The 23,960-nt window shown below is 43.2% G+C and overlaps 1 protein-coding gene across 6 annotated transcripts in view; it reads right to left on the bottom strand.

Moving 5' to 3' along the window:
- Positions 1 to 3,603: 3,603 nt before the first annotated feature.
- The window catches only part of sfmbt2 (Scm like with four mbt domains 2), a 55,343-nt gene continuing 34,986 nt past the window's right edge, over positions 3,604 to 23,960 (bottom strand). For all 6 annotated transcript variants that reach the window (XM_030440365.1, XM_030440367.1, XM_030440362.1 and 3 more), the window contains 16 exons: positions 23,266 to 23,354; positions 21,426 to 21,675; positions 21,224 to 21,321; positions 19,073 to 19,174; positions 18,613 to 18,843; positions 17,572 to 17,698; positions 17,146 to 17,259; positions 16,992 to 17,034; positions 15,397 to 15,464; positions 10,255 to 10,394; positions 9,708 to 9,817; positions 8,294 to 8,469; positions 7,962 to 8,131; positions 5,794 to 6,063; positions 5,590 to 5,709; positions 3,604 to 4,640 (listed from right to left, as the gene is read on the bottom strand). In XM_030440365.1, coding sequence (XP_030296225.1) covers positions 4,500 to 4,640; positions 5,590 to 5,709; positions 5,794 to 6,063; positions 7,962 to 8,131; positions 8,294 to 8,469; positions 9,708 to 9,817; positions 10,255 to 10,394; positions 15,397 to 15,464; positions 16,992 to 17,034; positions 17,146 to 17,259; positions 17,572 to 17,698; positions 18,613 to 18,843; positions 19,073 to 19,174; positions 21,224 to 21,321; positions 21,426 to 21,675; positions 23,266 to 23,354 — 2,249 coding nt within the window. In that variant the 3' untranslated portion in view covers positions 3,604 to 4,499. The remainder of the gene's footprint in view (positions 4,641 to 5,589; positions 5,710 to 5,793; positions 6,064 to 7,961; positions 8,132 to 8,293; positions 8,470 to 9,707; positions 9,818 to 10,254; positions 10,395 to 15,396; positions 15,465 to 16,991; positions 17,035 to 17,145; positions 17,260 to 17,571; positions 17,699 to 18,612; positions 18,844 to 19,072; positions 19,175 to 21,223; positions 21,322 to 21,425; positions 21,676 to 23,265; positions 23,355 to 23,960) is intronic.

The following is a 23,960-nucleotide window of genomic DNA, read 5'->3' on the forward strand; positions in this document are numbered from 1 at the left end:
TTGTCAGAGCTTCTAACCACAGCCTGCACTGATACTGACAACGAAAGCTCCGTTCAAAAGCTAACGAGACGACTGGAAGTGAAGATTATTTGGTCGAAACTGATTCAGGACAGACTGGTTTTACTGTTCTCATGAATTACTTTATACCTACATTATATAAAAAAAAACAGTTACACGCCACTTTCACTGCAGGTAATCTCCTCATACCTGCCTGAACCGACTCTCCTTTTTCTTTACCGCTCGGTTCTGTTTGTGCTCGTCCCTGTTTAATGATTCTGTTTATTTAACAGGGTGTTTCTGTGAAAGCATGTCGCGGCCAATCTGCCCTGTATAAATAAAAGCTCGACTGAATCTAGATATACTTGTTAGCAGCCTTTTGAAAGGAGGATTGTAACTTAATGGCAGGGTTTGGGAGGACACACGGTGCTTTGTGCGTGTGGAGAACACAGCTGAATGGCTTCATGAGAGGCTGCGTTGGTTCCCCCCTTTGTAGGAAAAGACATTTTTATTTAAAGGAAAAGAGATAAATTGCAGTTTTTGTTTACACGCTTCAGTGTCTATTTTTACTCCGGGTGGCGTTTTTGCTTTGTTTTGTTCTGAAGACAGCGTCTCATTTCACGTGTAATCGCCCCGTCTGGTCTTTGTGGAATACATTAGTGTCCGTCAAAAGCTGTTTTTGTGTTTGTTTCTTCCTAAGTAAAAAATAATTGCATAAATCATCACAATTTACATTATTTGACATCCTGCAATTACTGTGACGGTGCTCACATTTTGAAATACAACTATATGTTGGTCACTTTCTTTGTTCTTTGCTTTCTTCTTCTGTTTTCAAAAATGTTTTTATTCCACGTCAATATATTAATCAGTTATTACCATTATAAGAGTAAGAACTTTACAGTGTGACTGTCTGAGGTTATTTTTAACTGTTTAACTTTTTATTGATGGATTTTACCTTTATGTGTTTCAGACACTTCTTCCTATACTCTTAGCCAGTTGTTTCAACTATTGTTCCCTTACTTTAAGTCACTTCCGCCATTTTCCAATTACTTTTTCAACCTTTTCTCCGTTGTTTAGCGAACTCTTTTAACCCCGTATCAGTTACTTTTAGCCCCTTTTCATAGAACATTTATTCTTATTTTTAGCCATTTCAATCATTTTTGGATTACTTTAAGTTATTGGCCATCAACCATTTCTCCATTGTGTTTTTATCTAACGTTTTCCAACCATTCATCGATTACTTTTAGCCCCTTTTAGTGGAACATTTATCCTCCCTTTAAGCCATTTCAGGCATTTTTTGTTTAATTCTATCTTTTGGCTATCAGCCCTTTCTTGATTGTGTTTATCCAACATTTCCAACCATTTATAACATTACTACAAGCTAACCTTGTCAGTCATTTATTGATTAATTATAGCTATATCTGTTTCACAAAATGTATCCCGAACAATGTCGATCATTTGTCCCTTATCGTAGCAACATTTTTGACCATTATTGATGATATTTAATTGGTTGGTTATTTAATTTCTCCATCACTTTAAGCAAAAATATTAAGACTTTTCTGCTAACTGAACTCTTGTTAGGTGTTTTTATACACTCTCAATTACAACGTGTCCTTCTGTTCAGGAGTAACAACTGCCTCTTTATAGTTTTTAAATCATGATCAAGCTTCTCCACAATCTTCCCCTGTCGCCCCTGGCAACTGATGCACAGCACCACACTTGTTATCACCACACAACAATCATTTATCAAAATATGATTGAGGAGAATTCTTCAGTATTTCCAGCGCTGTAATGCAATGACATGCTATAATTAGCATACGTTAGTTCCTCGGTTGTTATTTGATTATCCGCACTACTTCATAATCAGTGAAAGGTAATCGGTTAATGATTTGTAAAGTATAAATGCTGAAGTAATGGCACTAACAATGTAAGTGTATGATTGTTTAAATGGATTACAGCGCGCAGCAGAGAGGAGTGTGGTTCCTCTTCACATGACTTTGTGCATCGCCGTGTTTGTTCTGTTAACCGCAGCGAGGTCTGACTTCCTATAACCCGCCGAGCACGAGGGAGTGCCTGTTAACCCTTAATCCTCCTCCATGTCATCTGTTGTAGTTAAGTCGCTTGAGAGTGTGTCGCAACATTTAGATGCGTAACCGTTTGTAAATAAAGATTCAGGATCAACAACAAAATCCTCAATTTGATAATGAAAATGTTTTGCATGCCCTTTCTAAGAAGTGTGAACCTGTATTGTCGTTAATTTTACCTGAAATCATTATTATCTCGCATGTAATCAACCAGCCTGGATATAATTCCAACTAAATTTCCCAAAGAGGTTATTGACACAGTTGTTCCCAGTATTTTATTGATTATTAACAGCTCCTTAGCAAACCTAGCTTTAGTCCAACCTCTTTTAAAGAAACCCAACCTTCCAAAACTTCTGGAAAAAAATGTGGTTTCAACCCAACTTGAAGCTTTAATGTGTCACACTGCTATCTTGGAGACATGTAAGTCAGGTTTATTGCTTTAAATAGCACACGACTGCCCTCCTCAAGGTAACAGGTGACCTCCTTTTTTAAAGCTGACAAGGGGGAGAGCGCCGTTTTAATCCTTTTTAGACCAGGGGTGCCCAAACGTTTTCTCTTGGAGGGTAAAAGCTGAAAGTTAATGGTGGAGCACGGAGAAAAAGCACAAGCACAGATTTTTTTGTTATATTGTTAAGATGCAGGACGGAGCTATATGGAAACCCAGAGAGGAACAAGTCGGCTCTTAATTGTTTTTGTGTTTATGACTTAAAAACAGGTAAAAGAAAACGCCTTGTCAGGATAATCTTCAGAAGTTCCTAATTGTTTTTTTTCCACTTGCCTCTCAGGGTGACCTCAGTCGTTCCTCGGGGATCCTACATTGGCCTATTTTCCTTATTTTACCTCATAAAAACAGTGCAAACAGTGATATAAATGTTATTTTCCTTTACGTTCTTTACATTCTTGATACAAACATCTGGCAGGCCAAATAAAAACCTATAGCGGCCCACTTTTGGCCTGTGGGTCACACGTTGGGCAGCCATCTTTTAAACCTTTCTTGCCATTTTATTGTTTAATTAAAATTTTCCTCACTCGAATCGAGGCTCTAAGGACAGAGGATGCTGTTCACTGTACAGATTGTAAAGCCCACTGAGGCAACGTGATTGTGATTTTGGGCGACATAAACAAAACTGATTCGATTTGCAGATCTCAAATCCTGGGTGGGCATCAAGGGCACTGTAATAGCTTTTAATCTTAATTTTTTTTTTAAAGAACCTGGCACTATAGGTTCAGTTTTTACTCATCTTTTACAACTCACGTTACCTGCGGTGTTCCACAGGGTTCCGTTTTAGGTCCCTTTTTATTTCCTATCTACTTGCTTTTCCCCTGAAAAAAAAAAACGTTATAGTGTATATTTTTATTACTGGTGACCCACAAAGCCTAGCTGCCTAGCTTTAGATTGTCTTAGCAACCCAATCACAAGAATAACATTTAAAAACTACATTTTTATCAGCTGTTACAATAAAAGCATTCATTGTCTGTAACAGGACAAACGGTTGTCAAAACAGAGTCCAAGATAAACAGATAAAAATCAATAGAAATTTATTTTCTTACTTATCAAAAATATCTGCAACACATTTGCATAGATGGACACAAAATAGCTTACATGATTGTTTCATGTGATTGTAACAATGAGAAGTATTTCAGAGGGTTTATTACGAGAGTTATTCTCCCAAAACAACATGTGGGACACGTTTACGTCCTCTACAAACACAAACTGAAGTGTAAATGTAAATTAATGCAGATTCTGGTTTTTAAATATCTTGTAGAGGTTTGTTTCTGTGGGGAAAAGGAGTGAATGTGGACGTTACTGTTCAATTATTTTCTCTACATCCAAATACGAAGATTGCTCCTTATAAATTAGGTTAACAATAAATATTCCAAATATATTATTTCTCGGTTTGTTAAATACTTTTCGTTTATATCTTTTCAGAACCAATCGTCAACCAAAACAGGGGAGAACTCTTCAGCTCGATCTCATTTTTTATCTTAAATGCTATAATGCTCCTCTATCACAAATAAAATGGAAGTGAAAAGCAAGAAATAAACACACAAATGTCTTCAGAAACAAGTCCTCAGCCTCTCAAAATAACTTCTTCACAGTTCAGTAAAGCACTCGGATCGACTCCGATGTGTTTTGTTCTGCCGGAGTCGACAGCGGGGGAAGTTTTTCTTCCTTTTTTGTGAGTGCTGCATCACATTTTCACACCGACAGCGTCCCAGAAATTAATCCACAAGTCTTCGTTTTTTGTGTCCTTCCAAAGCAACTTTCCAAAACATAAAAAAAGATCCCTTTGCACTGACTCCATTGCCAAAACTTCCCAAATTTTCCACCAGGAGGCACCTAATCCAACATCCAACATTTCCCAGGCTTGCAGGACGGCTGCCCGGGTGTTCAGTGGGTGACGTGCTGCTCCTCGATCAGTTGGCGTACTGTCTGTAAAAGGCAACCTTGACGCGCTCGATCTGGTGACACAGTTTGATGGCGGGGCCGAGCTTCAGGTCCATACACTCCTGCACTGTGGGCAGAGTTAGCAGCAGCAGAGCCTGACCGTCGATGTCCTGCAGAGGAAGAGAAAACAGATCAATATTTAACCGGAGAAAGAAGAGACGGGTTCCCACGCTTTTGGCTTTTGCAGCTTTTTACTTGTTTTTCAGGTTAAACTGGCCAACTCCTGGTGGGCATTTCACTTTTCCTTCACCACCTCAGGCTCAAATGTAACACCAGAAACTATCTGTTTATTGCAGTTAATAAAAAACTAGCTCCTCTTAAGGTTGAAAAAAATACAAATAAGCCTCTAATGAAGTAACACACATACAGATTTTCTTAAAACAAACCTGAATAAACCGTAAAAAAGTCAAGAAAAGAAGAAAAGGGTTTTGATCAATGTGTTAATTGGCTTGCTGTCAGGCTCATCTGACGTCACAGGCTGAATAAATATCTAATCAAACACTCAACAACATATCAAGGGCGGTGACTGACCTCCTGATATCTGAGCTGAAGTTAAATACAAATATTGGCTCGATATGTTGTGAGTGGAAAATGCAGGCGAGGATCAGCGAAAGAGTAAATGTTCCACTGGTTGGTGTGCACCCTGTCTGAAGTGAGTCCACGACTGCACATCGAGGGTGTAAATAACATTTTTGTTCAAATCAATTTGGGATCGTGGGGCTTCCTAAGACTTGGATTATGCCACACTGGAGCCATTTTATTGATTTTTTTAAGTTGTTTTTTAACGTTTTAGCTGTTTTGGAGAACGCTCCAGAAATGTTTTGTGGACGACGAAACTTCACCTGACTTTTTATTTTTTATCTAAATGTATCCTTGATGATCTGAACAGTTGTGCTCTTTTACACCTTCGTGTTAAGAAGGAGATACGTGAGCGATTTGTCTGGTCCTCGCTCCTTCAAACTGACTATGAGGGTTGACATTGGGCTCGGGCTTACGTTGGGCGGAGGGTTAGCATGCAGCATGTAGATTTGATGCTCAGGAATGTGTTAGTGTATCTACCTGCTCCTGGAAGATGTTGGCCAGCGATGCACAGTCAGTCGAGTTGATAAACTGGACGACTTCGTCTACGCTCCACTCCAGAGGATTTCTGTCCAGAACCAGCTGACCCTCCTCCTCCACCTGACAGCACGGACATTTATACGTATCAGTAAACAGGACACAAACCGCTGAAGCTCCATCAGCGTGTCGTCTCTCTGTCCTCACCTGCATGTCTTGTCCTTTGGGTGGCTGGTATTTGTTCTGGTTGGAGGCCGACAGCGAGCGGGTCGACCTCCTGCGGCCCTCGGGAGCCTCCTGGCTGCCCGTGGTGTTCCTCCTGCTGAAGGACCTGCGCAGCGTCGCGGCCCGGCGAGGACGGCTGCTGGTCACCTCCACCGAGGAGGCGTCGGTGTGGTCCTCGCGCGGCTCGGAGCTGGTGCCCTCGCTGCCCGACTGCAACGCCATCTCTTCATCCTCCTCTCCCTCGTCACTGTCCTGCGGGAAGAAGAAGTAAAGCTCAGAGTCAGGAGGATGAGGTGAGCCGGCTGTGTTTGGCCTTCAACTCGTTCATCGTCGCTGCAGGTTAATAAAAACTCTTTGTGGTTCTGCGGTACTTCTTCGAACACACTTTCCTGCGAGTTGTTTTGCTGAAATCTATTTATAAATTGTTTGATAAAAGATAAAGTGACAGTCAAAACACTCAGCACTCTTCAGCTCCATCGATGCCTCACAGGAGATAGATATCTGAGCTGAGCACAAACAGGTGAGATAAGCCTGAAGTTCGTTGTAAGTGACGCTCGGCGTGACTCACGTTTTCCTCAGAGTTTCCACTGAAGGAAAGGATGGAGAGTTTAGATAGGAGTTGGATAAGTTTGTATAAAGGTCAGGTTCCAAGTTGGTAAACTAAGATTCCCCGCACGGCCTCTATTAGTTGACTTGTTTGGTTTTGCTCACTTTCTGAATGCTTACAGGATCATGATTGTGATATTTGATCATCCATATATACTCGACAGCTGAGCCAAAATGGCCTCATATTGCTGTTTGACACGACTTCAGACAAGAAAACAAGTCTGTCCTCAAGTAGTTATTAGTTTCTGACTCTGGGAAAGTAGGAAAAAAAACTACCGACCATCTTTTTAAGCAAATCACAAACATTATAGTTGCTCTCCCTTTGAATACTAACTAATATGTTTCACTTACCTCCGTCTTATTGACCCTGCGCTTTCTTTTTACAGCAATTAAATGCTGAAATGTGCTAAAAACTAATATTGGAGTTGCAGTTCTTAAATATGAAGTTCGTGATTTATAACTGTCATCATTAAAAACTGAGTAAATTTGGACCTAAATACAAACATACAATTATTTGATTTGATTATGTAGGATTGTAGCATTTTGATTAGTACAGATAATTTGATTAATTAATAAGTTGATTGACAAAAAAATAAAATATTTGGATAGTTTAAGCCACATTAAATCAACATAGCTGCATAGCTGAGTTTTGGACTTTTGGATTTTCATGATTGATTAATCTGCAGATTGTTTCCTTCATTAATCAATTAAATTAATAACTAAATGCCCATCTGTTGACATTTGTCAGTGTCTTGTTTTGTCCGACAAACAGCCCAAAATCCAACGATTTTCACTTTCTAATGATGTAAAACAGAAAATCGGCACATTGGGGAAGAGGGAACAAACTAACTTTGGGAAATTGTGCTTGAAAAATGACTCAAATTATTAATTTATCATCAAAATAGCTCTTAATTAATCCTCTGTTGATCAATTTATCGACTAATATCTTTCAGCTCTTTTAACCGAAAGAACAATTAATCGATAAATTGAGAAAGATATTGATAATGAAATCACTTGCAGCAGTCCTCCTCTGCTCGATCACTTCATGGCAATCTGATTTATTTTAATATAAAGTTCATTTTTTATAGGAACCGGTAGCATTAAACTCAACCACCTACACAAGAGACGACACACAACACAAACTCATCAATACATAAGTACATGAAGAACATAAAATACAAACTACGCTACAGCGCCATGAAACTGAAGCACCAGATCATTCATGGCTACATGACTGATGCCGCTCCAAAAACCAGCCGCCGACCAGTCAAACGCTCCACATCTGAGGGCCTTCAAGTGGAGCAGCCCAGATGTGAATTACGATTAAACTCGTCCAAACCAAATTAAAAACTCTCAGCTGAGCTCCAGTTCCTGCCTGTGAGGCTCGTCTTCTTCCTGCCGCCGTCATAAAAAGGGATGTTTATATTTATACACCCGATCCACTCGTCTGCTCGACGGGACGCCTCTCAGCGCGACTTCAGAAAAGGGAAGAGAGACGGAGAAAGGAAAGAAGAGGAGAAAGAGGAAGAGGAGCGTTATCTAACCTGCGGTGAGCCGGCAGGAGTGTAGTCCACGGTGGACGAGCGTCTCTTCTTCTGCACAAAGATAGCTTTCCTCTTCTTCCTGCGGCGCGTCGGCTTGGCCGGCTCTCCCTCCGCCGTCTCCTCTCCTCCCGCCGGCTTGGACAGCTTCCTCTTCTTCCCATAGTAATAGGCTGCGGACGCACAGCAGATGTCGAGAACAATACACCCAAAACAAAAATCTCAGCTACTCATCACGGGCAATTATACACTCTGCAGCGCAGTCACGGGCTTTGATTTCTGTCCCCTTCATAGCTGTGGTGCAGGAAGTGATGCGTTTAATTACAGACACTCACTGTATTTGGTTTTGGTCTGAACGGAGCAGTTCTCCGAGCACTTGTCGGTGACGAGGACGGGGCTGAAGAGGTTCGAGCAGCACTGCAGCTTCACGCACACCTTCCTGCAGAAGTCCGGGATCTGGTCGGCGAGGCGGACGATCCGGATGGTGGAGCGATAGGTTTTCCCTTTGTACCTGAAAACAAAGAGAGGAGGGAGCAGGGAGGGATGTGGAGACAATGTCAGCCAGCGATTACACTTTTATTTATGATAATTAAACTGTAAATCTGTGATCCATCAAAGCACTCGACAAGGAATGATGATTGCCGTAAAAGCGGGCTGTTTTTCACGAGAGCTGGCCTGAATTCAGACGCTCGAGCCGACGAGGGCGTTCAGGGTGACTCGGGGTCATTTCTGCAATCTCCCGTCTAATGGCGGAGGGCAGGAAAGGTGAGCTGATCCGTTGGCAGCGCTCGAGGGCGAATCTGACCTGAGATCTGGTGCGGCCTCTCTGAAGTCAGTCCGCTCTCTTAACTTTCAAACGGACCCTAATTAAAGCTGAAATTCTGTCTTTTGACTCAATCTTTGCTCCTAAAAGGTCAGTTTGTATTGATTTGGTTTGCTTTCCTGAGGGTTGGGGTTAAACTTCACTAAAAAACAAGAGAGAGGAAGAATAAAGAACACAAAAACACTCGGAGGAAGAGTTTTGAAAGCAAGTATTTCTTAAAAATAGGGAATCTGATGACACCTGGTTTAACGTGTATATATATTTGTTCTTTCTACAGTCATATCCAGCATTGAGGGACATTTTTAAGTCCTAAAACCTGGAAATAAGTTAGCATATTTGCATTTTCAGTATCCTGAAATAGGGTTGAAATTTGAACTTTCTGTTCACATGTCTTGAAAATGGCATTTGCTAAAAAAGAAAGTACAGAGGACGTCCAAAAGGTGTCCTAGCCAGACTTCTAAACATCAAACCCGTCTTAAACATCCGCCAGCCATGAAAAAGTGAGTCTTCTGACTGACAGACAAGATCTAAACGTCTCCCTGATGGTGCATGTTCGCTCCGCACTTTTCCATTTGTATTTCTGCTTCAATATGCAAACGAGGAGGAGCCAATCACAGCACAGCCGGGCGAGACCGGGCGGAACAGTCCTGAGGGATGAAACGGTGTCGGACTCACTGAGCAGCTACAACCAGGACTCTGATGTGGATCATGATTTATAGATTCCAACGGCGTATACATTATTTATCGAGCCGTTTCTTTATGTCTGATTTGGGCAGTTTTAGTCATCATCTGCATATTTATTTGCATATGTTTAGAGATCTTGTCATACAAAGTTTCACCTGCAGTGTCTCTCCCCCCTGTGAAAGCCATCAGGGCTCATAATTACATGTCTGACTCCCTCCTGCACTTCTGTGTGTTTTCCTCACTTGGCTTTGAGGGTCTCCTCTTGGCAGTCCCAGCTCTGATCCTCCAGCTCCTGCAGCTCCTTCAGGACTCGTCCGGGCTTGTACGCGGCGTTGATCAGCATGCTCAGCAGCTGGAGGCAAAAGGCGAGAAAGTTCAGATTAAAAAGAAAAATAAACTCCCGCTTCAACTGAGAAATTCTCAGGAAAAGAACCGGGAGCCACCGCAGCAACATGAAGAGAAGAGAAACTGGAAAGACAAACACAGATCGCCGTCTTTTAACAGATCGCGCGCATATATTGTCGACGGCGCACTCACAAACAGTCTCTGGAGAAATTAAGCAGCTGTTTTGCTAAGCGGCAGCGGCAGTGTGTGCGTGTAAACACGCTTGACTGACAGCTCCTCACATTAAAACGAAGGCACCGCTGGGAAACTGCAGGTGGTTAACAAGACATCGCCGTCTCACCCTTCGTCTTTTACCTCCACCCTCCTCTCCCTTTGATAGTGTGTCACTCTTTGATTAGACCCGCTCCCCCTCCGCCCTCCTCCTCTCCTCCGACATCAGCCCACCTCTTTGAGGACCAGCGTGCATTTCCCGGGTCCGACGGCCTGCGGCAGCTCGGCGATGCGTCCCTTGTTGAGGTACGGCCCTGAGAAACAGCGGTGGTTGACAAAAATCTTGGAGCAGCAGTATCGACCGTTGGCTGAGCCTGGCACAGAGGAGAGAGCAGAAACAGGGAGGTTAAACAGCACAATGAAGAGGATATATGAGAATGAAATCCGTAGAGCGCATACCTCAGCCAAGGCCCAACAAATCCCCTTTAATTCAATCAGGCCTAATCCAATATCAAACCCGATAGACCTGAATTTGCGCACCTCTGGCATTTCTCGTTACCGCATAGAAGCTGAAAAATGGCAGCCTCACATAAATTACAGCCACAGAAATGCAGCATCAAGATTCAATTTCCTCTGAGAAATGACCAAAAATGTCTGAAGAAATTCACAATTTTAACAAAGAGAGAAACAAATTCCCTGATCCGTCCCTTTTCCCAGATCCACACCAAAACTTAACGGGGTCTATTCTGGGCCGAGACCCATCCTTCATCCCAGTTTCGTGGAAATATGTTCAGTAGTTTTTTTGTAATGCTGTTCACAAACCAACAAAACAGAAAGAGGTGAAAATCCTCCTAATTAAGTTAATAGAAAAAACAGGTCAAACATGCCGGTCCTCTTCTTTTGTAGTTGCAGTAGTTAATAACACAAAAAATTGTAAAAAAGAAGTAATTTAACCAGTGTTGTGGTGCTTCAGATCAGTCTTTTGGTCTCTCAAGGCCTTTTTTTTTTAAATATGCAGCTGAAGGTGTCGTCTCACATTTTTACTCTGTCTTGTTTCAGCCCAAGACAAAGACGACTCTGGATTTTATTTCAAGGCCGCAACTGCAGGGAAATCACGTGTATTGAATAGTTGTTTGATACATTCTGTACGTCGCGGTGGTTTGTATCGGAAGACAAAGAGTCATCCAGAAAATCTGACGCGTGCACAAAGATTGCACCGACTAAAGTACCCACAAATGAAATTCGGGATGACATTTCTCATGGTACACATACAGACATGATCAAGGTTTTAATACGAATGTGGATCTTTTAGGTAATTTGTAGGAGCGCACATTGTTTGCAGGTTCTGCATTTTTATCCGTGAGTCATGTGGGTGTTGGACTCGCACCGGCCTTGGTCTTCAAATTCTTGGTCTTTTGGTCTTTACGCGATCTTGACAACACTGAATTTAACTACACAAATCAAAATGTAAACGTTAATGTAGTGAACGTCCAGCAAGCTCCTGCAAAATGTAGTTAAATTACAGGGAGTTCACTTCTGTAAACACTGTAAAAGAAATAAGTAAAGCTTGCTCGTTCCTTTTGGTTAATAATTAAGATTATTTTTAGGGCTTTAGTCTTTTTTTTGCATAGTACAGGCTGGGACTTGTGAGAATAACTTAACAGTTAACTTTGCTTTTCACAGCTTTCACACTTCATGATGATCTGAAAATGTGGTCCCAACGACAAAATATGCACCAATCACGATTAAACACATTAAGGTATAATTTAAAAAAGAGTTTAACACTCTAAAAAAATCATCAAATCTGTTTCATCGGGACTGCGTGGGTGTGATTTGATCAGATTTCAAAGGCAAAACAATCGAACAGCCCAACAGCAGTCACCAGATTCTGGTTCGAATGTTGCTAAATCTTGATTTTTTTTTGTTTTGGAAAGCGAACTGAGCACCGCCCACTCCAAACCAGCGAGGAAGAAGAAGAAGCACAGAGAGGGGAAAAAAAAAACAAACGACAAATACAGAAACCTCTCGTGTGAAACAACCAGAACGGTTTCTTTGGCAGAAAACTGTCTTCATTTAGGAACCTCATCCACAGTTTGGAGTACGAAGCTGTGTGCTGCATTGTTTTTCTGATATTCTTACATATTCACGAGGACGTGACTCTTTACGTTTCGCCTCGCAGGTGAACGCCGCCTCAAACTGGGCCGAGACGAGACGAATTAGGGTCGACACGACGCCGCTGCCCTTCCTGCAGCACCTGGAACCGCGGCGCCAGGGGTGAATGGTAATTAGGTGATGCGATGAATATGCATGAGCGAGTGGGTGGTTTTTAAACAGGGCAAGGGTCTCCTGGAAACAACGCTTCAGCCCGCTTGCTCTCTTTGTGCTCCGACGTACATGATGTTAAACCCAAAAACGTCAAAATGTATCTCGCACAGCTGGTTCGGCTGCTGTAATACATAAAAAAAAAAAAAATACACCAAACTTGTGCTCGAATATTAAGTGAGCAACTTTTCTGAATGTTTTTATCAGCGAACATTTCCTCCAGTAAGAGGCTCACTTCAGTTTAACACGATTAGAAAAAGATGCTGCAGTCCTGGCTCTGTGTTGTTGTCGGTGGGTGTGGGTTTTTTTTTTTTTTTTCCTCCTTCCAGTTGACAACCGGCCAAATACTCGCAGCTCCAGTACAATCTGATAGCAGGGGAAATGTCTCAGCTCTCTAATGCATTAGCGATGGACGAGGATTTCCTCCGCCGCGGCATTTCAGCGAGCTCTTGTTTTTTTCGCCTGTGTGTATTTTTGGACGTATATATAAACTGCACCAAAGAGGAAATGAGACTCAACAGGTCACAGTGCAAACCGGAGCCGCGAGCTGCATCTCGTTGAAGCGCACAAAGCATCACTCTGACACCAGGCGTGGCTTTTCCGCCGCTGAAATAACTCACTGCATTGTCAGAAACAAGGCTGCTTAAGTGATATACTCTTATTAATGTAAGTGTTAAAGTGAAACTCTCGCCAAAAAGCAACCGAGGCTTGATTTGTGATTGAATATGAGTCCAACCTTCTTGTGAAAGCATAATTACGACGAAAGAGGCACTTTTAAGATTTACCGTGGTTTCGTTTTCGGGCAAGCTAATTTTCAATGGGAGTGCTACGGGCACTTTTACGCCAGCATCAAAATCTCTATTTTTAAAACAGTAAGAAGTCTCGACACAACATGAGACTTTGCTGGTAGTATCACCAGGGTCTCTACACATGAACCAGTGCGAGCTAACAGGCGGGAGAGTAATGGTGGACCTCCTGCCTGTCAGGTCGCACTCGGGGATCGACACTTTTTGTCTGCCATGACGACGGCACGCCGGAGATCCAGCTCCAACGGTGAGTAGTTCAAAAACCTTCTTTTTAGTAAACTCTGTGTACACAAACAATGTTCTCAACGCTCGTGTTCATGTGTAGAGACCCTGGTGATGCTACGAGCAAAGTTTCATGTTGTGTCGAGACCTCTTACTGTTTTAAAAATAGAGATTTTGATGCTAGCGTAAAAGTGCCCGTAGCACTCCCATTAAAAATTAGCTTGCCCGGAAATGAAATTACGGTAAATCTTAAAAGTGCCTCTTTCATCATAATTCTGCATTTACACGAAGGTTTGACTCAGTACCAGTTCAGTAACTGGTGTTATCTCCTTCTTCTTATGCAGAAAAAGAGAAAAGAAATATTCAGGTATCTCTGCCGATTTTATCCAATCAGGACAGAGAGCAGGATCCTCCAGTTTGATGCTTTATCTTTATCTGTGCTGCAAAACGGACAGGAAGTTAGCTAAAATGACGACAGTAATCACAGCAGCTCACCACCCTGTTCAAGTAAAAAGTATGTGAGTGTTTCCAGAAATCTGAACAAAATAAACACTTAAAGGGATAGTTCGGGTTTTTTGAAGTGGGGTCATATAAAGTACATATCTATAGTCGATCTGTTTCCCACCGTAATCACCGATCAGCGCAGCCTCAGTTTGGAGAAGTAGAGAGAAAAAGTGAAATTAACCACCTAAAACAAGGCTCACCTAAAATGTTTTACATCAGGTCAAGTGTACGTTGTATAGGTAAAATTCACACCGCTTTACATCGTAGTCAGACCGCGCTTTCTTTTGGCACTACATTTTCTCAACCGCAGAACCCCCCCGTATCCCTACGCACGAGCGCTAATGCGGAAGGATACGGAGAGTTAAGTTTTGTTTTTATCGAACGTAAACCTCTCGTCCAGCAGCAGGGCCTCGCGCTGTATTCCGCCGCTCGCAGATCAGCTGTTGCCCAGTTACGCTCGTGCGTAGGGATACGGAGGTTCTGCGGTTGAGAAAATGTAGTGCCAAAAGAAAGCGCGGTCTGACGGCGTTGTAAAGCGGTGTGAATTTTACCTATACAACGTACACTTGACCTGATGTAAAAATGTTTAGGTGAGCCTTGTTTTAGGTGGTTAATTTCGCTTTTTTGCTGAACCCCGTTCACTGCAGTACAAAGCTGAGCGTCTGGGCTGGAGCGGCTCTGTGCTGCTCCAAACTGAGGCTGCGCTGATCGGCGATTACGGTAGGAAACAGATCGACTATAGATATGTACTTTATATGACCCCACTTCAAAAAAGAAGTATCCCTTTAAGTCAGATTGTTTGGATGTTTGAAAGATGATAAGTTAGGCCGACTTCACATTACAGGATTTTTTTGTGGACTCTCAAAAGTTGCTTTTCGCTTGACATTTTATGGAAACATGGCTCGTGTTGACTGTTCAAAGACCGGATCGAGGAGCTCTGGGACGGTTTGCCAGCTGACTTCTGCTAAAGAGTCAGGCAGCCAGGATCGTTCCTGCACAGCCAATGAGAGCAGACCTTCCTCTTATCAACAACATCTCTCTGAAACACGTCTAATCTTGCATCTATTCGTTTGGAGCGATGATATCTTATAGTTCCTTGTTGAACCACGATGAACAATAAAACGGGCAGTTTCACGTTTTTCGGTGCTGCGCATCATTATTTTCTCGACATATTCTGGACTGCTTGGACGGAGTCATTCGCGCACATCTTCTCTCGTGAATGATCTCACAGGGTGTGACCGTTCTGCCGCTGATCAGTCATGTAGTGTGAAAACCACAAGACTCCCGATGCAGAAAGTTGAGTCGTGTGAACAGGACGGGCGATCTGACCACTTTGTTTTCATCTGTCGTGTCTCTCCGCGGAGACGAGACTTAAAAAAAAACAAACTAAACACTGAGCATCACAAAACGTTTGCGAGTGTGGGAGTATCTGAAGAGCGTTCGTCTCCCTTTACTCTCATCAAAGCAGCTCGTTAGCAATAATTACTGGAGATAAATCGTGTGTGATGTGGCTTTTGATTACCTGGATCTGTGGCGGCGGGCTGGCAGTGGATCACGGGAGTCGTCTCTGGTGGCTGGGCCGGAGCCAACCTGCGGGGGGAAAAAAAAAAAAAAAGGGCAATCAATCAATACCCTCAAACTAATCAATGAAATTATCCGCCTGATGTAATCAAGACAGGAAACAACAGAGCGACCGAATAATCGCTCGTTTAGCCGATCAATCCTCGTAACAGCTCCTACAGTTTCAGATTTAGAGGTATGTGGGCTAGAAAGCGATCGGGATGATTATTGATTAAAGGATTCCACTTGAGGTGAGAGATGGAGTTAGCGGTTAGATGAGTGAGCTGCCGAAGATCCTCATATTTCTCCTCGTGCTCGCTCCGACCGCCGTTTCTCTTCCTCCGACACTCGCGGCGGTGTAACGTGTCATTTGTCAACAGAATCAATCAGCGCCGCGGGGGGAAGCAATTTCTGCTCTATAAAGCCACTGTTTCAATTAACGGCCTCGGAGTGATGGAGGGAGAAAAACCTCGGAGGGGTTTTCTGAAGAAACTCTGCTTTTTCTTTTCGGCCCTCAGGTAGAAAACAAAAGGAATGAAGCGGACAGCGGCGAAGTGAAACAGATGACGGCTGCAGTTAGTTTACAGTGAGATATCTGACGGATACATGTAGCTTTTAGTTTCAGTTTCCTTTTAACTGCCACTGAACGCATCGGAAATTAATTTAAGGTTTTTTTTATTCATCAAATTCGAGTTCTGAATCGTCAAACTGCAAAAAGTCTGTTGGTCTTTTTCTTTGATTTTATTGCTCGATATGAACTGAGGCTGCAACTAAAGATTACTGAATCCAGGGTTCGTACGGGTGCTTGAAATCCTTGAAAGTGCTTGAATTTCAATGTTGTGTTTTCAAGGTCTGAAAAGTGCTTGAATTTTAGTTTAAGTGCTTGAAAGTGCTTGACATTATAACTCTGTGTCTTTTACAAAATTGGGATCAGACTGGATAATTAATTTCTGAAGTTTTTGCTATTTTAGAATATAATTTTAGATGTTTGCAGCATAATACAATGTACATAATTGTGATAAAAAGTGAAGAAAAAAATCACAAGTATATATATTCCTTTAGATACGTATTTTACCCCAGCAGTAAGGTGCTGGAAAATCTTAAAAATGACCCTTAAAAGTGCTTGAAAAGTGCTTGAATTTGACCTTGAAAAATGTGTACGAACCCTGTGAATCGTTTTCTTCACCAACAGAATAATCACTTGCCGTTTCCTGCCCTCCATGATTGGTAGAATGAAGCCTCTTATTACAGACTAGGCTATTTTAAGAAAGTATATAATTATACCCCAATATCCTCCCTTCGAAACGAGTAATTTACAGATGTTGTAAACATTTAATTACTCAGTTCTGGTGACTGTGAAGGCTCTTAAAACATAATGTTTAATCTACTGATTCATATTGTGTGTTTTATCAGTCATCGGTGCTGCATATCAGTCCAGATTCATCATTCTGGGGCTTCGACTCCAAAACACAATCAGCTTAAACCTTCAAAAACTCCCGTCAGTCAAACTCCACCTGTGACGAGTGTTGACACAAATAAACGTTTCGCCTCTCTTACTGTTTCTCCGGCTGCACCACCGCTATCTTCTTCTGCTTCTGGCCTGCAGAAAGAGACAGAAAAAGAGAGTCTGCTCTAGGCTGTCACTTCAGAGTAAATATGTGTGTGTGTGTGTTGTTTGTGTGTGTGTGTGTGTGTGTGTGTGTGTACGTACAGACAGGTTTGAGTGGAGGGGTCAGAGGGTAAGCGTTGGCCTCGCACCAGCCGACAGGGAAGATGTCCATGGACTCCACGTCCACGATACACTGTGACAGCGGCTTCGCCACACCTGGAGACAGGTAGAGAGAGAGAGAGAGAGAGAGAGGGAGGGAGAGAGGGAGGGAGAGAGGAGGAGGTGAGAAAGCCGTCACATACACAAACACACATGCTAAGACACAAACACACACTGGCACACACACTGTGTTTTCTACCTTCACTCTGAGACACAGCAGGAGTCCTCTCTGACACTTAATCCTCCGACACCTAATCCTCCACACACACACACACACACACACATACGCACACATGTGCTCGTGCTTGTGCAGACACACACAAACACATGGACACACGCACACACACACGGACACACAAAAGCGTGTACCTTCCAGTCTGAGCCACAGCAGGCGTCCTCTGACCTGTGTGATCTGAGCCACACACACCTCCGCTGGCCGGTGAGGGTTCACCGCCTCCAGCCACATGTCCTTGGCAAAGCCTCTGTTCTGCCATGTCTGAACACACACACAGACACACACACACACACACACAAGAGAAGAAGAGAAGGGTACAGGAGAGAGAGAGAGAGAGAGAGAGAGAAGAAGAGTTTATTTTACATCTAGGACAGCGATGTTACCTCAGATAACCTGCAGCTGGTCTACATGTTTAACCCTGATTTTGGCCTTGAAGGCTCCTGCACAGGGGAACCATCAGTGATTTTACAGGGTCGTCGTGTGTTAACATGTCAGAAGGGATCGAACAAAATCCCGCCCGCAATCTGTGTCAGCCCGTACCGCTGTCCATCAATGTCCCTGAATCCTTCAACAACTTCCACGAAGAATGCAGGCGACTCTGAGATCAAATGCAAAGTATCAGGTAACTAAAGGAGAGTAGGAAGTGCAACATCTGCCTCTAAATTGGGGAAGTGCAAGTGGAAATACTCAAAGTACAAGTAACCGCAAAGTTGCACCTTAAGTAGTACTCGAGTAAAATGTAGCCCCCGCACTGTGAGGGCGGTCTCTGCTCGTCAGTCCTGCCTCCCAGCGCTGTTGAAACAGGTGTGCTCTGAGGTGGGAAAGTTCGCTGGAACTGCATTTGTTTATCCAACCAGTTTCTCCTCATCCTCGAGGGCCTTTTTCTCTTCTAAAAACCGCAACACGGTGTCAGGAAACACTCCAGATGAAGCGTAAATCTCAACCTCTGTGATGCGAGTCCAAGAAAGTCTCAGAGTGCAGAGTCTTCTTTTGTCTCGTTCTGCACCCTGAAGCCAGAGAGCGAAAACCCTCCACAGCTACTCGACTATTTTGTTTTTTGAGGACCTCACGTAGTCATCGCACATCTAATTTAAACAACTCTTATTATCAAGACGAAGTGTGTCGTCTTCCGTACGCAGGGTCAAATATATAATCAGGACTTTCCCCAGTCTTACATCAGGGAAGCAGGCGTCAGGAGCCGCCTCCGTCCCGCTGTGCTTCAGGTAGTCGGCCCAGTCGAAGTCCTGACCCTCGTAGCCCCGGGGCCGCTCCAGACCCACGCCGTTCTTTAGGCACCACTGCACGGGGAGGATGCCGGGAGAGTTGGCGTGACACAGCACGAACCGAGGCTTGACGTCAACGGAGAGATCATCCAGCGTCACCTGGAAGTAGATCTCGCTGTAGACCTGAAGAGGAAGACGTTTGGATTAGTTTCCAGCAGCAGAGAAAGTCTCCAGATGAATAAACAGAAGCCGACATTCCTCAAACACATATGAGATAAAAGCGGAGGCTACAAGGCTACATTCTTGGCGGAAAAGCTTTCAGAGAGGCAGCTGAGGAATGCTCCAGGGACGAGTCGGCTTGATATATATACATGTATGAGATAAGGCGTTGTGTTCTCGCGGCGTGACTCACCTTGGTGACAGAAACGGGGCAGATCTGGAGCTGCTCCCACGGAGAGACCATCTCCAGCTTCATCCCCATCTTGAAGGAGTGCTTCGGCAGGTCTACGTGGTCCTGACACAGTAAAGTCAAGTCTTTTAGACAAATGTGCTCCACTTTTGTTAATGCGCACACACGCGCAAGAACAATGTAGGTCAGGCAAACCCTGCTGGGCGGGCATGAAGTGAATGAGGCAAAGTGGTATTCCCATGGTAGCAGTTAATGAAAGGGGTAGGTGACGTATCATCTGGTGGTGGATCATTAGGCCACAATTGGTTTTCTTCTCTTTTCTACTGACTGTGGGATTTGCATGTTTGTCTTGGATCTTTTTATTTTGGATTTGATGACAGTTAGTGTTGAGTTTCTGTAATTTGTTTGATCAATAAATCCTAAAATAACTGGAAACATGAACACATCACTTGCAGCACAACAGAGATTCTTATTTTGTTTCATGAAAGACTGTCGGAGCATCAAGACTGAGTGCTGCGTGATTGTGAAGTAAAGTCACAGCATCATCCCCAGACTCCCTTAACAAAACCTGTGATTTTAAGAGTTTTGGAGTGAGGAGGAACTTAGCCAACATCACAAATCTTCCCTACAATAAATTCTAAATCATCGTTGCCTTCTTGTAAATTCTGCATTGAATGCAAAACATTAGGTTGTTAATTTCTTTAAAAAATGTGTCAGTTTGTTGTTGCACCGCTGCGTCTGTTTCCGTACCCACTTGCAAACATTTAGCAGCTGTTGAACACGATGTTTAAACTGATTTCACCATTTAAGCTAAATTCATGAAAGTAGACAACTTTTCCTTGATATCAAATGTTACAAAAATAGTAAACATTAAGCAGTAATCACTATGTTTTTGATGCTCGTGAGGAAAGTCACCAGACTCCCTTTAAAAATCTCTCAATTTTGTGAGTTGTGGAGTTAATAGAAGCTTTATAAACTTTATCAACACTGTCTTCAAAACTTTCTCCACTATTTGAGCCTACTTGTTAATTCGGCAAACATTACACATGAAGATATTGCTTTTCTCTGTGTAAAATACGCCACGTCCTTTTGTTTCATGTCACGTTTTTGTTTGCATACTGAGCGGGAATCCGATCACAAGATGTCACCCGAGTCGCATTTAATGCCAAGCGTAAACTGGCTGACATAAAGCTGTCCACCTGTAATCGGATCACTCAGGTTGGATGACGAACAGCCTCTTCTTGAGCCGGTGAGAGACGGTTTCTCCGGCTCGTTGCAGCCTGATGCGAGCGTTCACTTTTCAGATTTGAAAGCAGGGATTTCCTGTCAGTGTTCGTGCAGCTGATACAGAAACTATCATATGTGAGAAGTGGTTTCAAATCTTTGTGGTCTTTGAAAGTGAATCCGTTCTATTTATTTCATTTCATTTATTCCAGTGTTTTCGCTCAGTGGACCACGTTTACTGCTCGAGCTGCCTCCGCCTCTCTCACGCATCAGGATTTGTTTCGTCGTTCTAGTTCAGGAGCATTTGTTTGATGCCATGCCTATTTGCTAATGCAAATGTCGGAATTGTTGTGAGAAGCATTAGAGGGATTTTATTGTGCAGCCCGATCATGTCGGTGCATCACAAAGACGGTATCCTCTACAACCTAAATCAGTGATTTCATCATTAATGCAGTGTTTTCCTTGGAAATCTTCCAGACGTAACTTTTAAATTTGGTGGTAATTTTGGGGAAAATAGAGACAGCCTTTAACGGGTGCATCTAGTTAATTGCAGGTGTAACCTTGAGTCTCTTAGGGCACAGCAGGTTATCTTAACATGTATAAATCTGAAATTAATCTTCAAGCACGTGTACAATTCAACCTACAGCATATGGAGACTAACATTTCCATTAAACGATGGTTTGCTTGGGTACAAACTGAGCTTTTCTTTTCCACATAATTTGTGCCAAATTACAAAATTCTTCTCCGGAAAGTGATTTAAACGTATTAGGAAAATACAGACCTGTGAAATATTGCGTCAGCGTTTATTATCTCGGTTTCATACATAACTCAGCTGCAGACAAAAGAGCACATTTCACCCAGGCAGTCCTGCAGTCTGGCCCTGTGCCAACACACACACACACACACACACACACACACACACACACTCACCTTGAACACCTCCAGCGGCAGCGGGCTCTTCTGTCCGTCGAGGCGAGCGTCCTCCAGAGCACGCTGCCAGTCGGCGGCGCTCTTCAGAGACCGCAGCGCTGAGGAGAGACGATGGAAAGCTTTGAAGATCCGCCGTGTCTCACTGATTACCTGACACACTATATTTAAATCAAAAGATAATGTGAGCAGATTGGTTTATCACCTGTGGGCGGTTCTAAGGCGAGACGGTTCTCCAGAGCCCAGCCGAGCGGGCGGAGCCTGACGTCCAGGTAGAACAGCCAGGTGTCCTGAGCCTGGTGGCTGTCGGAGAGGCCGGCGTGGCGTAGACGGAGCCTCCCTCCGACGTTCTGGATCACTCTGACGGGCCAGTAGAGGAACGGGTCGGAGACGTCCTGAAGCTCCAGGACAGAACCCTCGACGACCAGATCCACCGTGTTCTTACCTCTGAGAGGCTGAGGGAGACATTTAATTTCATTCGAACTTCTGTCAAACACAGAAGACGTAAATCACCTCATCGGTTTATTGGTGGAGTCAAACCGGAGTGGGCGGAGCTTACGAGCAACAGAACTGTTTATTGACCTTTCAGTAAGAGCGGTTGTAAAAGGTGATCGGTAACGAAAGAGGAAGTTGATGTTGGCAGCCTGAACAGAAAAGCTGTTGAAGTTCAACCTGATTATATTATTTTACCACACAAGTATCCAGGTTGTTAAGTTGTAGCCGACTCATAAAAAAAGTTTGTATTTTGTGTTATTATTCTGACGTAGGAGCTTTCTTGTAGAGAGTTAGATAACAAGACTGATACCACTTCAATATCTGTCTGTTATAGATGAGATACATAAAACACTTTCACACTGGACAAATTACCTGTAACACCTGCTAACATCTGGATGTTGTCTTAATGGTAAAGTTTATAATCTGCATTCATTCCCAGGTCAAATGAATCCTGTGAAACATGACACCAATGTCTGGCACAGTGTCTTAAAGTGAAGGACGTAAGCGCCTGAATACTTTTCCGACGTCGCCATTAAAGCAGCGTTTGAACATCGGTCAGCTGGCGTTGAGTTTGAAAAAGGGATGTTTAAAAAGTAACCATCGTCAGCGGCTTCCAAATTCAAAATGTTATTCGATAACGACCACATTTAAACCCGTTTTAATGTCTTCTGATGAGGGATGGTCTGATGTGCTGCTTTCTATTTTCCATTTTCCTCCGGCAACGGAAAAAGGAGTCAACCGGCTATTTTTAGCATGTTAACATTTAATTAAAAAACCTGCATATATCCACTTATCTTGGTGTAAAAGTTGCACGAGCTACAAATGAACTGTTGTACAAAGAGACGTGTCGTGTCGGAGCTCAGCGGAGAGAGAGTGAGGGGGTCAAACAGACGTTGGAAAAAAACCCCATTTATAATGAGTTTTGATCAACTGATATTGTTTGGCGAGGGCGTAACACTGCCATGTTCTCCTTAGTTTACACTCTTTGTATGAATTATTCACACGTTTATTTAAGGATTTCACGTCACTCTGTGAATTTATGTACATTTATAATGTATAGACGATTACCCGGGTGAATAGACACACTGTATATGTGTTATGCAGTGGCAACAGAATATTACAGTCGAGTTGATTTTCATACGTTATGAAGGGAAAAACAAAAATGGAGAAAAAGAAGGCAACACTCTGGATGCTGAGGCCACCGCGAACTGCAACATCCCCTGGTTCACCTCCTGCTAACGTCCTCTGTTAGTTGTCCTTTCCCATCTCTCTCTCTCTCTCTTTCCTCACTTCCTGCCGTCTTTCTACTTCCCTTTTTTCAAAAAAAGGGCACAAAATGTTGCGGTCAGATCAGGAACATTAAATATATCCTTTGGGTAAATCCTTTCCTTTATTTTCTCACAGGGGTTCTGCCGTCAAGGCCTCAAATTATCAAGTTCTGTCTTTTCCCTGTCTGTCAGCAAGAAAAAGCCTAATCCCTAATTCCTGGTTCTGACACATCCGATGCCCCCTTCCCCCTCCCGAGACGCCCTCTCTGGGCCGACACTCACCCCCTCCAGCAGGTTGGCCGGTGCCGTCCTGGATCCGGTCAGGTCCTGAACCAGGAACTCTGTCCAGTCGCTGTATTTCTCCTTGATGGCTGCAAAGAGACACACAGAAAAGGAAAAACACACAAACAATCAGTGTGTAAAGCGAGCGCACAGCGGTGGCGTTGTGTCATGGTGAATTATTAATTGTGCGCCACTGTTAAGTGTAGTCACCAGAGAGCGGCATGCAGGAGTCGCTGCATGCATGTGCAAACACGGACACACAGCATTTTGTGGGAATACCATCGAGTTCTTTGTCCTCGTTCGGACGCGAGTACAGCGACTGAGTTTTTAACTGACTGCAGATGTGAAGTATTTTAACAATGAATTCGATCATTTTTATGCAAACGACACGACAAAAATATTCAGGTATTCAACGTCTTTACTCCTGGAAAAAAAGTCTCTGAAGCCTCAATCGTCGCATTCACGCTGCAAACATTAACGCTCAGTTGAGATTTATGGACGAGATCTCAGGTTTTTTTTAGCGCGTGCATATGCAAAAGACAAAGTAAAAGGAGACATTCCATCTGGCAGGTTCTCTGTAGACGTAAACACGTCAAAATGAAGAAAAAAAAAACACGAGGTAATGTTTCAAACTGTCTCATTTAAATGTTAATTTTGCAGCACGACAACGGGTGAAAAAAACCCAAAACTGTATC

Source organism: Sparus aurata, chromosome 14 (genome assembly GCF_900880675.1).
Source record: "Sparus aurata chromosome 14, fSpaAur1.1, whole genome shotgun sequence".
Taxonomy (NCBI): Eukaryota; Metazoa; Chordata; class Actinopteri; order Spariformes; family Sparidae; genus Sparus; species Sparus aurata.